The sequence below is a fragment of the Petaurus breviceps genome, unplaced genomic scaffold (assembly GCF_028583685.1).
Source record: "Petaurus breviceps papuanus isolate PSGF00001 unplaced genomic scaffold, PetGlider_PUasm1.0 186, whole genome shotgun sequence".
In the NCBI taxonomy this organism is placed as follows: Eukaryota; Metazoa; Chordata; class Mammalia; order Diprotodontia; family Petauridae; genus Petaurus; species Petaurus breviceps.
Genome location: NW_027185798.1, coordinates 57,923,692 through 57,942,242, shown reverse-complemented (window position 1 = coordinate 57,942,242; position 18,551 = coordinate 57,923,692). Strand labels below are relative to the sequence as shown.

The 18,551-nt window shown below is 36.8% G+C and overlaps 1 protein-coding gene across 1 annotated transcript in view; it reads right to left on the bottom strand.

Annotated features, from left to right (window-relative positions):
- The window catches only part of DPH5 (diphthamide biosynthesis 5), a 37,704-nt gene that overhangs the window by 1,600 nt on the left and 17,553 nt on the right, over positions 1–18,551 (bottom strand). The window contains exons 3-6 of the mRNA XM_069090517.1: positions 18,417–18,525; positions 9,643–9,763; positions 3,811–3,850; positions 2,982–3,085 (exon numbers count right to left, since the gene is read on the bottom strand). Coding sequence (XP_068946618.1) covers positions 2,982–3,085; positions 3,811–3,850; positions 9,643–9,763; positions 18,417–18,525 — 374 coding nt within the window. The remainder of the gene's footprint in view (positions 1–2,981; positions 3,086–3,810; positions 3,851–9,642; positions 9,764–18,416; positions 18,526–18,551) is intronic.

Genomic DNA, 18,551 nt, shown 5'->3' with positions numbered 1-18,551 from the left:
CCAAGCTCAAGCAAAACACCTCTCCTTATCCCTTTGGTTTATTAGCACATTCACCCTCTGATTCCTTATAAATGCTTGCTGAACTGACCTGAAGTAAGGATTTTGAAATGTTTTCCTTACAATAACTAAATATCACTCCTATTTTACTAATAAAGAAACTGAGGCTTGGAAAGGATAAATGATTTGTCCATGATTTGTCACAGCTAGTCAGCCTGTGAACTGGGATTAAAGGGAGATTTCTTGATCCCAAGGTCCAATGTTAGTACCATTAAGCAAAGGAAGAATCAAGTGTCAAAGCTGAATAGTAGGTTAAGAACCTGGATGACTAGAAGGGTGGAAACATCCTTGGCAAAAATAGGGTAGTAAAGCAAGGTAAGTTTAGTGGGAAGATAAATTCTGTTTTGGATTTGTTGAGTTTAATATACTTATTGGATATTACAGTGGAGATTCCCAATAGGGTTTTGGAGACACAGCACTCCACCTCCTAAGACAGCAGGGGGCTGCCAGCTATGTAGGTTTGGGAATCATCTATACAGAAATAGTAGCTGGATGCATGTGGAAGACTGAGGAAATAATCAACAAAAGACGATGTAGAGCAAGAAGAGAAAACCCAGGACAGAACCTGGGGCATATATGTGTGTGTGAGAGAGACAGCAGAGAGAGACAGAGAGAGAAAGAGAGAGAGTGTGTATTTTAAGGCATCACAATATGGATGATGACTCTGCAGAGGGTCAGTCTGACAAACAGGAAGAGAACCATGGCATAGTAGTCTAATGAAAACCCAGGGAGAAGAGAGTAGATGATAGTATCAAATGTTACAGGAAGGATGAGGAGAGAGAAAAGGATTTACGATAAAGATATAACTGCTGACCTTTGAGATGCAGTTACTGAATGTTAAATGAAAAGAATAGGAACCAGATTACAAGGGCCAGAGAAGCAAATGGGAGGTGAGAGAACAGAGGCAGCAGTGAAGATAACTTTTGCCTAGAAGTCTGGCTGTGAAAAGTGAAGAACAGAAATAAGGTGATGACATATAGCTTTTTTGTTAAGATGGAAAAAGTCAAATGAAATGTTTGCTGGGTCATGAATGTGGAATACTGTACATAATGTCAGACTTTTGATATGTTGGGTAGTTTTGTGTAACTTTTTTCTATTCCTTTTAAAAAATGCTTATTACAAGGGATGGATCTGTGGGAGGGGGTAGGTGGTACAAGGAAATAAAGGTGATATAAGAAATAATATACCTAAAATTTATTTGTAAAAAATTTAAATAAATGTTAGGCAAGGAACTCTCATGAGAGAGAATCTATGAGATGGCCCTTTAGGTGGCTTGATGAAGAAAAAGTTTATAATAGCCACTGATACAAAAGAATATATATCTAGTATTAGAGGAAATGGCCACAGAAGCAATATCAGGAGTCAGTTTTCTGCAGTTAAAAGGAAATGGAAAGAGCAAGAGGGAAAGAGGTTTAATATGAAGGGCAGTTCTCCCCCTCATCCCACTCCCTTGGGATCTATTCAATTCAACAAACATCTATTAAGTGCCTACTATATAAACAGAAATGCAAAGAAAAACAATCTGGTCCCTACTGTCAAGGAACTACTGCTTGTCAGGCATCACCCTTAAAAAGACAGGTGTTCCAAATATCTCCCTTAGTGATCGTAAGTTTAGATGAATTTATCTGACTGAACTTTGGCTTCTTATAATTTTACTTCTTCAGTGTACTCTTTCTTTTTTTGTTCTCCTCCTGGCCTGAGTATTTCAGAATGTTCCTCTTCAGCTAGCCTAGAGAAATCATGAAATGTATAGATTTAATCATAACTGTTCTCAAAGTCTGTCTTTCTGGACTGAATGGTACTTGTGTAAATGCTATATATACTTCAGCAAATGAATTAAGTTTCTGACAGAAACAGTGGCTCAGGTTGACTTGAAAAATCATATACTTCAAACATGAGACTAGTTCATCTCAGTCACTAACAGTATTTAATTCAATATGACTCACTGGTCTTTAAGCTGAGTAAGAGAGAAATGTAAGGATTTGTTAGTCTGGTGGTTAAAGTGTCCTCTGATTCCCCTACTTTCAGCCCTAACCCAAACTAGGAGCAGTGATCAGTGGGAATTAAGCAATTTGCATGAAGACTGACCTTCATGGAGTGAACACATTATGTAAACTATGAATACTGAAAACCCCAGCACAGTGTTTGCATCATCACTGAAGCACTAGTACAGGCATACACTCAGCATCATCACCGAGGCACTAGTACAGGCATACACTCAGCATCACCAGTTACTGAAAAGTTTCTAAATTCAGCTCTTTTTGCAGGAGTGTGTCAGGAAATGGTGGTCAAAGTCAGCCAGCTATCTTACAACAGAGGTCAGTGGGGGAAGCTCAATACCAGGCTTCTCCCTTTGGCAGGTGCTAATAATAAGCAAAACAAATATAATTTACAAGGACTATTCTCTCGTGTTGTTTATACTCCAACATATTATTTTTGGTAGAATTAGTTTAAAATTTGCATTCTTGAGCTACCCTTAATAAGTTAAAATTTACATTAATAGTACCCTCAGTCTTTCTCTTTCAGTTCAATAGGTAGCTTATGTATTTTAAGAATAGATTAAAAAGAAAGGAAAAGTGACTAGAGAAATTACTTTACTTTTCTGGACGTCAGCTTTTTCCTCTGTAAAATGAGGGGGTTGAACAAAATGATCCCTAAAAGTATCTTCCTACTATTAACATTCTAAGATTCTGTGATTGCAACGAACAACCTTAAAAGCCAAAGGAAAACTCAGGAGTGGCAATGACTTTACCTGAAGTAACTAATGTAAAACACAAGTTAATGGGGTCAGTGACTGGGAAGTCCTGCAAGTTCAAGCAGAGGCTGGATGACAATGTCAGGAACACTGTAGGGGGATTCAAGCTGCTAACTAGCTAAAAACCTGTGAAGTCCCTTGTCAGACTTGAAGAGATCTAAGTAAGCACCTGGTTCCTCTCCTCGAGCTCTCTGGTTTTGAACAATCTCCAGAAGCTGCTGGGCTGCTTGGTTCACAGTCATGAATCGTGGCGGCTCATAGATCTTCTTTCCCCTACAAGTACAAAGCAGATTTCACTGTTTTAACCGTTAAACTACACAATACTTCATTAATGTAATTATTACCCCATATCTGCCTAAGCACTACCCGGCCCACATGCTTTTTGAAGCCTTGTGCAAAACCCACTCTGGGTACACAATGAATTGGTTGGAACTTCTGTGGTATTTCTTTCCCCCCCCTGCCCCCCCAAGTGTTATTTCTTATGCCTTTCACAGTACTATCACTGGACCTCAAATTCAACATAAAATCCAAAACTACCTTCAAAAAGTAAATGTACTGAGCAAAAATCATTCATAGTAAGTGGGTGGATATGCTGTAGGCTCGGCTTGGCTAAGGATACTAAGGAGTTTAATCAGGATATCATTTATTTTTATGATTATTTCAAAAGCCATATTTTCCTCGTTTTACTACTTCCTTCAATGGGTTAACAAGAGGAAACTTCTAGATAAAAACTTGGATGGGGTCATTTTATTTCAATGAGTAGTAAGGATAAACTGTGTATGACCAAAGATCAGAAAAAATATTTTTAAAAAATTTAATTTGTTAATTAATTAATAATAATAATTATTAAAATATTAATAATAAAATAATTAATCTGTAATAATAAGTCTATTTTTTCTTAACCACTTTCAAAATGTATGTTCTTTTACATAAAAACACAGAGTAAAAGAGTGAAGAGATTCAAAAGACATGTTCATATTTTCAAAGCCATAACTCACTTTATTAGATTTTCCAAAGACCGTTCTCTTATTTGGAGGTCTAGAGAAAGAGAAAAAAAAATGCAGGTTTAAATATGTACTTTGTTCAAAACACTGTTCTCAGTTAATAGCCACCTGACTTTTGGGGTTTTAGAGTTCAATTTTGCAAAACACAGGTTAAATAATAATGAATACTCATAAACTCCTGTAGGAAACCTTACACACTGCGAATTTGCAACCTAAAGCGAAGTTGCATGCTTTGCAGGCAAACATGCAAATAAGAGGCTGTTCAAAGGCCAGCAATTATCACTGCACAACAATTCTAAGCTTAAAACAAAAAGAAATTGTGCCTGGGACTAAGCTTTGAAAGAGGAAATTCCCTTCCTCTGTGATCTTAGGTGAACTAGACTTACAACTGGCTTGCCCTTTACCTAACAGCTAATCTAAATTACTATATTCACATGGCTGTGAACTAAATAGACCTGAATATGACCTTTTCACAAAGGTTTTGGTACATGCTTACCATATATAGTCTGAAAAACACAGTTAAGAATTGTACAAGGGTTTCTCCAATCTCCAGAATTTCAGCATCAATGAATTCAAAATGAGACATAAAAAGCCTCAATATTGCCTTTAAAATAAATTAGCTGTGTCTAATGAATGGTAGGAAAACTAAGGTCAGAATCCAAGCTATTACATCATAAACTCATGGAGGAAGCCTTTCATGGCCCTAACTTGTTAGCTTCTTACAATGTCCAGCAGTAACCAGCTACAATACAAAAACATAAAATACGATAACACATAAACACCAAGCCTCATATAATGACTGGTCAGCTAAACTATTTGATAAAAAGGTTAAATGGCAGACTAACCCAACATGAAGCAGCAACTGATTCCTATATCTACTTCAGTGAAACTTTGTTTTCACTAAAATAGATGATATGAAAATGTATTTGAGGATTTTTCTGTATCTACTTAATCAGAAATGAGCTCATTTCATAAAAATAAGTTAGCATAAACAGACATATACAAAATTAATCTTTAAGTAACAAGTTCTAAGGGTTTAGAGAACTCAGGATGAAAGGTACTGAAGTTCAAAGTTCTACTTGTATGGTGTTGAACAAAAGTGGAAGAGAGTAAGAGGTGACAAGAATACCCCCAAAGAACTATACAAGAGATCTTAACTTGTTATTACTGATCTAGAGTCAGACATCTGGAGAATGAAGTCAAGTGGGCCTTAGGAAGCACTGCTAACAATAATGCTAGTGGAGATGAAGGAATTCCAGCTGAGCTATTTAAATCCCTACAAGATGATGCTGTTAAAATGTGGCACTAAGGGCGACTAGGTGGTGCAGTGAATAGAACACCAGCCATGGAATCAGGAGGACCTGAGTTAAAATCTGGCCTCAGACACTTAACACTTACTAGCCGTGTGACCTTGGGCAAGTCACTTAAACCCAATTGCCCTGCAAAAAATAAATAAATAAAATAAGATGCTGCACTCAATATGCCGGCAAATTTGGTGTAAAACTGGACTGGAAATAATTAGTTTATATCCCAATTCTAAAGACGGGCAATGCCAATGAATGTTCAAATTACCAAACAATTGGGCTCATTTCACATGCCAGCAAGGTTATGCTTAAGATTCTATACGCTAGGCTTCAGCAATATGTGAACTGAGAATTACCAGAAAAGCAGGCTTGTTTTGAAAAAGACAGAACTAGAAACCAAACTACCAACATTTTCTGGATAATGGAAAACGCAAGGGAGTTCCAGAAAAACATATACTTCTGTTTCACTGACTACAGAAAATCCATTCACTGTGCATATCACGACAAAATGTAGCAAGTCCTCAAAGAGATGGGAGTACCATATCATCTGACTTCTCTTAAAGAACCTGTATGTGGGCCAAGAAGCAAATTAGAATAGAACATGGAACTGATCAGTTGAAGGCTGGAAAAGAAGTATGATAAGACTGTATACTGTCTATTTATTTAACTTAAATGCAAAGCACATCATGCAAAATGCCAGGCTGAATGAATCAAAAGCTGGAATTAAGGTTCCCAGGAGAAATGTCAACGATCTCAGATCTGCAGACCATATCACTCTGAAAGTGAAGTAGAATGAAGAAGCCTCTTGATGAGGGTTACACAGAAGAGTGCAAAAGCTGGCTTGAACATCAAAAAAAAAGAAACACCCCATAAACCTAAGATCTTGGCAACTGATCACTTCCTGGCAAACAGACGGAGAAGAAATGGAGGCAATATCAGATTTTATATTCCAGGGCTCAAAGATCACTACAAATAGCACTGCAGCCATGAAATTAAAAGACATTTGCTCCCTAGAAGTAAAGCTATGAAGAATCTGGACAGCATACAAAAAAGCAGAGATATTACCTTGATGACAAAGGTCTATATAATCAAAGTTATGGTTTTTCCAGTAGCAATGTATGAGAGAGTTGGATTATAAGGAAAGCTGAGTGCCATAGAATCAATGCTCCTGAATTGTGGTGCTGGAGCAGACTTTTGAGAGTCCCTTGGCCAGCGAGGAGGTCAAATCAGTCAATATTTAAAGAAATTAATTCAGGCTGTTCACTGAAAGGTCAAATACTGAAGCTGAAGCTTAAATACTCTGGCCACATAACAAGAAGAAGGGACTTCTTGGAAAAGTCCCTGAGTTGGTAAAGATTGAAGGCAAAAGGAAAAGGGAACAGCAGAGGATGAGATGGATAGATGATGTCATGGAAGCAATGAACATGAGCTTGGATAGACTTTAAGAGATAGTGAGGGAACAGAATGGCCTCATGTGCCACTTAGTGACTATAGGGTCACTAAGAATGGACACAACTAAACAACAACGATGACCCCAGGAACATTAAAAAAACTCCAAACCAAAAACAAACCAAAAACCCCACAAGAAAAGAGCCAGTAGTCAGAGAAGCTCCCTTCTGTCTGTGCTGATCTTCCTCCTTCCATTCCTATTGTCTGGGACTACATCCCCATCCCATAGTCAATTCTCACTGTCCCCAGAACGAAGGGCAGTTTCTACAGTGGCATGATTGGTATGACTAAGGGGGCTTTGGCAGCTAGCCTCCCCAGTCCCCATAACTGGTCTTGTTGGTATAATCTCAGTTCTGTCCTATCTCTTTATCCTCTTGGGCCCTAATCCTTATTCCAAGTTCCCATGACTGTCTGCTTTTCTCTCAAAGTATATGTGACTTTCAACAAGGAGCAGCAGGAGGTAAAGGGAAGGAGTTTGTAGGGAGAAAAGTGCATGTGATGTCCTGTTGAGGTACCAATTCTCTGAATACACTGTTCTATTGAAACATCTGTCACACACGGTATGATTAGATTCTACAGTAATAGTAGCATGATACTGTACTTAAGGTAAATTACTATTATATAGATTTTGGGGGGCTAACCTCAAAACCTGACTACCATGAAGAATATCACTTTTATGAGAAAATAATTTCAGAATTTTAGACTCAAAATGAATTCTTGATAAAAAAACGGGAATTGCTTCTAATCATATTTACCATTCTCTAATCATTTCATGTCTTAAGGTCATCTCTCAAATGAATCTGTCATATGACGGAACATGTGTTTTGTTCCTTTAGCTCCACAATACTGACCTATCCAGAGAATTAAAGGAGGAGAATCATGTTTTGTGATTAATCTACATACAGATGACCCAGCAGTTCCCCACGTATTTGCTTTTATCACAAAAGCTAAAGGGCCCAACAGTTTAAACTGGGTCTCAGTCATTTTGTTTTCTTTGTTTTAGAAAAGTAAGAGAAAACAGGCAATTCTTTCAAAAAGAATTCTCGAATCAGGAAAAAAAAAAGGGTTATTCTACTTTGCCTTTCTTACCTTGCCATAAAGTTTTACATTTATCCTTCTGTCCACGTTGTGACCCTTCAATATCTTAACCTCTCAGGCCATTCATTACCCCTGCACTAGCCACTCTCCTCTTTTCCCCTTTTCGATCCCTTGGTAAATGAATTAAATTCTATACTCTCTTCTTTTCAAGTTTCCAGCTTTCTTACTGCCTTATTACCAAATGCACCCTGTCAAATCTCAGCCTTGGACCACTCCCACCAGGTCCTCGCTGTTGTTCATATCTGCTTCTGAAAAAAGGTGGAGAAAAATCACAACTGTTTTAATTAACCGGGTCCACTACAAATGTATGTTAGACAACCTCAGTTGGGCCTTCAGTGCTGCTAAGTAATTTGTTCTGTAAAACTTGGATTCAGTCAAAAGGTCACACCAAAGGACCTAGAAAGTCATATGTGGCCTCAAGGCTGAAGGTTCCCTACCCCTCCCCTAAACCCTCCACTCTCCCAACTTCTCAATGACTATAGAAGTCCAGATTTGTTGATTTCACCCTTTAAACACCTCTTCAGTACTCTTCCTTCTCTCCTCTGAAACATGGTGCCACCTTTCTATGGTAGGGCATCACATCTCATACCTTGATTACTGTAGCCTGCTGGTGGGTTTGCCTGACTCAAGTGTCTTCCCCATTCCAAAGCATTTTCCATTCATCCACCAAAGTGATTTTCCTAAAGCACAGATCTGACTGTATCCTCCCTATAATCAATAAACTCCAGTGGCTCCCTAAAAGCTCCAGGATCAAATACAAATTTCTGTTTGGCATTCCCTCTATAACCTAGCCCCCTCGTACTTACACTACCCAACTGTGTCACATACTCTTCCATCTAGTGACACAAACAAGACATTCCATCTCTTGGCTGTGGGCATTTTCTCTAGCTGTCCCTCATGCCCTAGATGCCTACCAACTTCCCTCGCTTCCTTCAAGTTCCAATTAAAATCTCATCTTCTACAATAAGACATTTCCAACTTCTCTTAATTCTAGTGTTCTCCCTCTTTTAATTATTTCCTATTTATCCTGTATGAAGTTTGTTTCTATATATTTGTTCATTATCTCCATTAGATTTTGAGCTCCTTGAAAGCAGGGACCTTTGCCTTTCCTTGCATCCTCAGCATTTACTGACGTCCTCTTGAATTTGTATATGTATACAATGCTTTATTGTATTATGTATACATGCTTTGCTTTTCTAAGAATTATTAAGTCAAAAATGTGATATTTCTACCAAAAAACTTTGTATCTTATTCCATTATCACATTATTCACACCAGAATCTCACATTAACAGAAGGGTCTAGAATGAAGGAGATAACAATATCGTTGTGTTCTGCCCTGGGCAGGCTATACCAGAAGTATAGTGTTCAGGTCTGGGTGTCATATTTTAGGAAAAACTGAGAAACTGGAGTTTGTACTGAAAATTGTGACCAGAATGGTGAGGATATAGAACCAGATGAAGAAATGAGAATGTCTGGCACTGAGAAGACATCATGCGGATATGACAGTTACAGGAACTCATCCTACTTATTCACAATTCCATCTATCTCTAACTCATTTTATATCTATATCTTTTGATTATTATCAAAATATCTATAAGGAACATCCGTTAAATACAAATAAAAAAAAAAACCTTCACCTTGCCCCTTCCCTCATCTTTTATTTGTCTTCCTATTCCAAATCCTTGCGATTTGGCTTCTGACTCCAATAACAATGAACCTGCTTTTGCAAAGACCACCTATTCACTTGCTAAATAATTGTTTAGTCCACATTCACACTCTCTCAAAAACATCTGACACTGTTGATCACCCTCTAATTCCTGGAAATTCTTCTCCACGGGCTTCCGTGATTCTATCTTTTCATTCTCATTCTTCCTATCTGATTACTCCTTTGTTGAATTGGCTGGTTCACTGTGCTTCTCCTATCCCCTAAATAGGTATGGACAAAAGCCTGACTTAAAAGAGCAAAATTCTTACCCAGTAAACATAGTGTGTGCAAGCCATTCTGTCTGTTTGTCTTCACTCTGTCAAAGAAGCTTTCTGGTTTCCAAGTCCTTGTCCAGAAAACAATGGAAGCTACTTCTCCAAAATTATACAACTGCAAAAGAAAAAAGCAAAGAGGGAATGGCATGCAATACCCTGTTTGCTAATGAGGGGAGAAATGAATCCTTTAAAAGTATAACTTAAGCTATAGGACGACGAGTTGGAACTGTTGGGAGTTTACTTTTGATGGAAGAAACTTTTCCAATAAGTGTTACAAAAGTGTTTGTTTTTGTAAAAAACCTTTCAGAGAATGTCCTACATTGCTTGCCTAACAGAAGCACCAGGGTGCCCCTAACACATGAGCGAATAAAGAAAAAGGCATAATGAGTCATCTGTACAAATGATGACCCACCAGGTCATTGTTCCATTCCTAGTCTAATGTCTATGTGTAAGAGAAGGTTAGAGGAAGACATAAAGGAAACTTGTTTCTTTGCATAATAAGCAAAGGAAATCCAAGAACACTGACTCTTGGAATAAAAAGGTGAGCTAGAAAATGCCTAGTCAAAAGTTTATAGTTGTTTTTATTTCAAATGTGCTGTTTTTGGATTTTCACCCATCTGAGCAAAGCAGCCCAATCCCCCCCCATGTCCTCTGCCAATCTCTCATGCCTAGACATCAGCAAATCTATGGCCCAGAGAGGAACAATGGCTCTCACTTTGCAAAAAGGATTCATACTGTTTCACACATCTCAGAGTCACCCTTCCTCCACTTCTCATTACCACGCTCATCACCATGCCTTAGTAGCGACTACTTATATTTGGAAGACACTCACGTCTATCCTTAAAAGTGCTTATTTTAGACTTGGATCAAGTATCACCCAACTGTTGGTGCCCTGTGCACACATGCACACACATACACATACATATCATCTCATATCTATTTCCTATATTCTTTCTGTCAAAACTTTCATAGAATCTAAGTTTCTTGAGGGTTAGGGCTATTCCACTTTTGCCTTTATATTCCCAACACCCAGCAAGTGCTTGGCACAGAGTGAGAGTTTAATGAACCTCTACTGATTGATTTTAGACTATTCATGGATAACAACTAAAGAAACTTCTATTTATTAACACTTCCAGTTAGGAAATCTCTGTTACATTAGAGAATGGGGGTAGGGGGACGAGGAGCATTAATTTCTTCTTTTTTCAAATTTTTAACAATATTTTTGTGTGTGAACCTGTTCTTATTCCTGGGCAATTCCAGAGTACTTACATTACATCTGGCTTCTTCTTTGTCTATATCTGCAAGGAAGTCTCATGACTGAAATAAATGTTTTGATTTGTAAATTCAGTGGCCTGCATTATCAAAAAGGCCAAGTGGGAATGAGACTGAACACATGCATAATATGATAGATTTAAAAAAATTTTTTTGGGGGTAGAAAGCAAGGCAATTGCGGTTAAGTGACTTGCCCAAGGTCACACAGCTAGTAAGTGTATTGTGTCTGAAGCTACATCTGAATGCAGGTCCTCCTGACCCCAAGGTCGGTGCTCTATTCACTGTGCTACCTAGCTGCCCCAAGTATTTGTTTTATTGTAAAACAAAAGGTGCATCTTAAGATAAGGAATCTTGAAGAAGCAGGTCTTAAGAAACTAAATATGAACAAAAAGGTATAATTATCCACAGTACTGATGTACTATATAACAATAAGTTATATATGGAAAGGTATAGTGGAAAAATAAGTAGCTAAAATTTCTAAAGGATACTCAAATTGTTTGAAATTATTTCTAATGCTTGATTAGGTATTCTTTAGGGACTTTGAATTGAGAATACTTTAGTTCAGGAAGACCTCTGAGAATATTCAGAATTGAGAATGCTTCAATTCAGGAAGACCTTTCAGAATACTGGGCATTATTCTTAGACTTGGCCACTTAAAAATGTCAAAAATCTAATTATCTCAGCAACCAAGCTATATCTTTTCTAGCATACTGGGAACTTCTTCTATGACACTGATGGACTCTTAATAATGAGTCACAGCTATAAACCAACTGTTTTCCTCTTGGAATGAACTCAAAGACCACTGCAAAATAGGACTATTTGAAGTTCTTCCTGCCTGATACGTTACTGTATTAAATATAGCTGGGATTTTATTTTTTGTATCTCTAATCATATTTTAATATGTTAGTGTTTTTCTCTGTCTAAACTTAACATGGTATTATCAGAATAACAACTTCTAGTGAGAGAAATAGCTATATAGTGATCAGGGGTAATATATTACATCTTCTAGAAGAGAGTGTTCCTAACCTTGTGTCACATATCCCTCTGGCAGTCTGGTGAAGGCTATGGACCCCCTCACAGAATAATAATTTTAAATACATAAAACAGAATAAATAGGATTGCAAACAAAGTATGTTGAAATGTTTATCAAAATATAAAAAACCCCAAATTCGCGGACCCCAAGTTAAGAAATTCTATCCTAGACAAAGCTAGTGAGGCACCCAAATATACAAGATTTCTATTAAACAAAATGCCTTAAATGGACCACTTTATCTATGCATCAAACCATTAGGATAAAGCAAAGGGGATAATCCATTTATCCATAAAAATCCAGAGTGCTTAAAAAAGTATACTCTGAATTAATGTTATAATATACAACTGAAACAACTAAAACTTTATACAGAAGTACTAAGAAAGGCAGTAATAGTATTCATGACCTTAGATGTCTACTTTTACTATTACAAGTATTTAGAAAAAGACTGGTAATGGTAGGATTTAAATTAGTACTTAAAGGAAGAAGTGTGGGATTTAATTAGAGAGAAAGGCAAGATATTCTAAGTGAAAGGTGAGAGGATAAACCATACAAGAAGGGGGGGGGGGAAGGGGGGGAGAGAGAGAAGAGAGAGAGAGAGAGAGATCTTCATGTTGCTGATTTTAAAATAACCCCAAGAGCAGGCACAGAAATAGTATTAATTCACTTCAACATTTGAATACAGTCATTTGTTCTCTATTTGGTTGTCTATCTTCCATCCCCAACAAAATTATATCCTTAAGGTCAGGAAACTGTGTACACTACACCATGAGGGGTAATGTGATAAATATTTGTTGATTTGACAGTGTATGAATGCTGAACAGATGATGGTTAATAAGGTTGCCATTTTGAAGACTTTTAAAAGAATGGGAATTTTGGTAGCAATCAAATTTTAAAACAGGCTTTCAAGCTTTTGTATCTTATTATTCCAAGAAAAGTACTTGGCACAGTTTTGTAAAAGTATCCATGCTAACAAGATCTGTATATGAGCAGAAGTTGTGAAATTTAAATTGCTATTATGAGCTTCAGTCATTAAGTCACACATGTCCAATATCAATATAAATCTAAGATCAGATTAGTTAAATGTCATATGCGAGGCAGGCAGCTTGCCAAGAAAGTCACCACAAAAACCACATAATCAAGAATTACTAATTTTCTATTTCTGTGCCTACTCGGGGTTTTAAAATCAGCAACATATGTATCACCCAATGTAGCACTAATTTTTGCTGAACAAGTTACGAATATAAATTCTAAATTTACTAACACTAAAAATACACATTTATACTGAACACCTAACTTCTTATGAACAGAGCATAAAGGAGCAAAAAGACTGTTTTCTCATAAGTTAATGGATTAATCTATAAGTTAATTAGTTAATCAACTATATGTTATATATGTAAGTTAATATATAAGTTAATTATAAATTTATATATATTATATAATTATAAATTAATCAACTGAAAAATATAGTGCATTAACTTTTACTAACAGAACAGACTTTGAAATGTTTGATAAGAATGTTATTTCCTTCAGGAACTCCAATTATTTACAAATTCTTTGATACCTTCATCCATCACTAATTGCTATTTTCTAACTTAAAAGATAAAGCATTTTGTACTCTCTCTCTTGTGTCATATATCATAACCTACTTTGTATAATTCTCCTACATTATATACCCCTTATAAGAAAGGTCTATGTTTGATTCCTCTTAATATCTCCAGTGTTTTCCACTTAAAGGTTATTCAATGAATGGATATTTAAATCTCATGTTTTTTTTCCTTCATGTAAAATCAAAATAAAATTTAATACTTAGTATGTCTGAGAGACAGATGGGCTGGTAGCAAGACGTGACAATAGGAGGTAGCAAGTGCCAGCCACTATTACCTCAATGATCACCTCCCCTTGGACCCTGAGGAAGACTGCCCAGGCTTTTGGACCCAAAAGTCTTGGAAAGAGTAATGCCCCTCAGATCACTGGTCCTGATTAGACCCTAGGCCTAATTTCATCATTCAAGGAAGCACTCATTGAAGAGAAGGGGTTCACCTTCAACACCTGTAAGAAAAATGCTGACCAACTACTACTGATGGACAGGTAAATCCAAGTGCTATGGGAGTAGCAACAGCCCCCAGACCATCATAGCCATCACCCTGGAAAGGGTGGATATAGCCTGGTACTGTGGTGCTGCAGTGAAGACCCAGAAAATAATATTCCTGCCTCCAAAAGTCTTTGGCACTGTCAAATGGTTTAACATCAGCAGCTGATACTATTTTATCAATGGAAATTACTCTAAAGAAGATATATTACTATGTGCATTACTATTAAACATTAAGGATCATGGGATTTTTCTATCTGACTAGGAGTGGCAACCTTTTATGTGTCCCCCTCTCCCTCAATAATGAGCTTATTAATAGTAGGAAGGAAGGAAATAAGATTAAGTGCCTACTACCTGCCAGGTACTGTACTAAATGATTTTACAACTAACTCATTTGAACCTCACAACAAATAAGAGTGTTGCTATTATCCTCATTTTACAACTGAGGAAACAGAATCAGAGAGGTTAGGTGATTTACCCAGGGTCACAAAGGAAGCTAGGTTGGATATGAACTCAGGTCTTCCTGATTCTAAGTCTCTAGCACTCTATTCACTGAGCCACACAGCTGCCTCTAAGAGCAAGGATTGTCTTACTTTCCCATTTGTATCCTTAGTGCTTTGTGAATAGTAAGTACTTAATAAATGCTCATTCATTCATTTATGTGTGTACAGAGAGACCAGGTTACTTCTCTTCAAGATTACTCATGGTCTTTGGCATTCTCTGTATATATGGCACCAGACTTTCTATTTTTCTGTACTAGGTAATGATGGACCCTGAATAACAATAGAAGCAAATGAAAAGCTAGATGCTTCCTAGAACAAAAAGGTTAATATGAGAATTCAGGAATGGTAATGTTGATTATTATTGAGTGCCAGATGTTAATCTTTTTTAAAATTTCTCACGTATATTTCTCCAATGTGGAAACATATTAAACAGTGTAACATATGGCAATACTCAGTCAGTCATGCAGCAACAGCAGCAAAAATGGAAAGTGGAAGCACTTCTCAATATTGAGAAATTGCAGTCTTTTCCCTGAAATATTACTACAGTTAGCCACAATAGTGATAATGCAATTTTAGCCAAAAACAAACTGCTACCTCAATTCATGGAACTGTTTGGTTGATTTTGTCATTTCAGATGTTTGAAAAACATCTTAAAAGCCACACAGGAGAAAGTACAAAACTACTACAAACACTCTTAGGTGTTATTTCACATTATACACCCAAAATCAGATGAATAAAGCAAAATAATACTGCTACTGATGAAAAGCTATGATTCTGTATGACAATGTCCTACCATGTAATACTGGAGAAGTTTGAAGCCTGGAAGAATTCAAAGAAGAGGCTCAACCTCTTCAGTGCTAGACTCAGAGTTAGGAGGCCTAAATTCTAGTCATGGCTCTGCCTGTTAATTAGCCAGGTAACTGTATGTATGTTACTCATTTAATCTCAATGTATTCTGTTGGTGGAGTTGTGAACTGATCCAACCATTCTGGAAAGTAATTTGGAACTATGCTCAAGGGCCATTAAACTATGCAAACCCGTTGACCTAGCAATACCATCACCAGGTCTGTATTCCAAAGAGATCACAAAAAAAGGGAAAGGACCTATATGTACAAAAATATTTATAGCAGCTCTTTTAATGGTGGCAAAGAATTGGAAACTGAGAGAATGCCCATCAACTGGGGAATGGCTGAACAGGCTATGGCATATGAATGTAACGGAATACTATTGTGTTACAAGAAATGATGTGCAGGTAGATTTCAGAAAAACCTGAAAAGGCTTACGTGAACTAATACAAAGTGAAGTGAGCAGAACCAAGAGAACATTAAACACAATTTCAGCAACACTGCGCCATGATCAACTAAACAATTTTGCTCTTCTCAGCAATACAATGATACAAGACAATTCCAAAGGACTCATGATGGAAAATGCTATCCACATCCTGAAAAAGGACTGAGGGAGAGTGAATGCAGATCAAAGAATAATACTTTTCACCTTTTTTTGGTGGTTCTTTTCTTTTGACCTGTTTCTTCTTTTACAAAATGACTAAAATGGAAATATGTCTTACATGATCACACATATATAATCTATCAAATTTCCTGGCCACCTAATTAGGGATTGAGAGAGGGAGAGAAATAATTTGGAACTCAAAATTTTTTAAAAATGAATGTTAAAAGTTGTCTACATGTGATTGGAAAAAAATAAAATACTATTAAAAAATAAACTCGATGTACTTCAACTTTCTCATGTATAACAAAGGACTCAGACTAGATAATCTCCAATTTCTTTTGTGGCTTAAGAAAATATTGATTATTATCCTGGCCTAACTTTATTCCTAAAGCTTTTATAAAATGAATCCTACTGAATCAGTCTGGCTGTTTTGTTAAACAAAGCAGTAAATTATAACATACTGTGTATGATATATAACTTAGGATCTTCATATGGATCTGTAAATTCATATGCAATTTGTTAATTCTTTACTGTATAAAATCTTAATGTATTTTCCCAACAAGTCCTCAAAGATTTTAGTCAAGTCATCTTGTTTCGAAATCCGAAACAGATGTTACTCAGATCAGTTTCTACAACTAGATAGGATCTTAAACACCACTAATGGCCTAGCTTCATTTTTTTAAAAAATAAATGAACAAACTATAGACTACACAGGTACTGTCTTCCTTTTGAAAAAATACTATCAGAGCTAATTTAATTCAGTAAGTATTTATTAAATATCAACATATGCAAACTATTGCGCTAGGCATTTAAGGTCAAAAAGTTTTGCCTTCAAGGAGCTGATAATCTAGTAGGGTAAAATAACACAAAACAGATAAGTCAATATGTGCAAAGTAATTATGGAGTGGAGTTAAATGAAGAGCACTAGTATTAGGAGGGAAGAGTTGGAAAGATCAGGAAAGGCATTTTCTAAGATGTAGCCTAGAAGGAAGCAAGGAGCTAAAAGGGATGGGGAGGGCGTTTAAAGCATAGGAACCCTTTTGTGCAAAGGCAAAGAGTAGAAGCTAGATTGCTATGTACAGGAACAGCAGATGGGTCAGCCTGGTCCAAGGAGAATGAAAGGACGAGTAATATGAAAACAAATCAGAAAAGACATACTGTTAACATACTATGAAGGGTTTTAAAGGGCAAACAGAAGTGTTTACACTTTACACTAGAGGAACTTAGTAGCAACTGAAGCCTTTTGAGTAGAGGAATGATGCGTAGTCAGACCTATGCTGTAGGAATATATAATGGGTGAATTAGAGAGTGGAGACTAGAGGCAGGAAGCTCAAACAGGAGTTTATTGCAGTAGTCCAGGGGAGAGGTGAGGAGTGCTTGAACCAGGGTTGTGGTTGTTCTGAGTAGAGAAAAGGGGGTTAGATAGGAGAAAAAGTTGTGGTAGTAAGCTCAAAAAGATTAAACAACTGACTATGAGAAAGTGAGGGGAAGTTAAGATTTGAGGTTCCAAAGGTTATGAACATGTTTTACTGAAGCAGTTCAAGTGCTCTTTCTAATATATCATGTGCTTCCCAACAAACTGCTTTTATTAAAGTGACTCTAATTTCTGTGACTCTTAAAAATTGTTTTTTATGAGTCTAACTGATCCTACAAACAGATGGCAACGATGTCTTCCTAAAACAGTTTTCAGAAGGTTATTCCTCCTGTTCAAAAACTTCTAACAAGTCTTCACACAGTCCATAGTATAAAGTCTTAAATTCACAGCATGGTTTTCAGGGTTCTCCATAATTTAGTTAAACTTACCTTCACAAAATTTTCATCTTTTACTCCTTTATGCTACACTTAAGCTGGCCTAATTATCATTTCCTAAAACTTTCCTCTGCTCATTTGTTCTCTCTACTAGGAAGGAAGAAAGGAAGGAAAGAACATTACCTGCCCTTGCATTTCCACTAGTGAAGAGCCTATCCATTCTCTAAATCTATCTCCAATGTCGCTTGCTTCAAAAAGACTTTCTGATCTACCCAGCCAGAAATTTCTCCTCCTTATATATTCTTGTTGGACTCTTTATCTTTATGGCACCTATGTTTGTCTATATACTGCAACATAATTGTAATTGCATATAATTATCTCATTGTATAATTGTAGGTAATTTTTCTTTGTACTTAGTCATGTGCTAGTCAACTTAGTCTTTAATAGCTTAAATACAAAGCTTAAGAAATATCACTAGTAGGGGTGGCCAGGTGGCACATTAAGAGCACTGGCCCCAGCGTTGGGAGACCTGGGATCGGTTCCAGCCTCAGATACTCGGCACCCACATAAAAATAACTGGCCATGTAACATTGAGCAAGTTACTTAACCCCAATTGCTTAAAAAAAAAAAAAAAAGAAACATCACTAGTTTAAAATCACTCATATAGCATTACCTGCAAACCACAGCAGCCAACAGCACTCAAGATGGAAGCATTATGAACAATTCGGTATGGGATCCCCATCTTTACTGCTCTTAGAACAAGATCACTGTGTGTCGTGGCCCTGTAAGAAGAAAGGAATGGGTTATG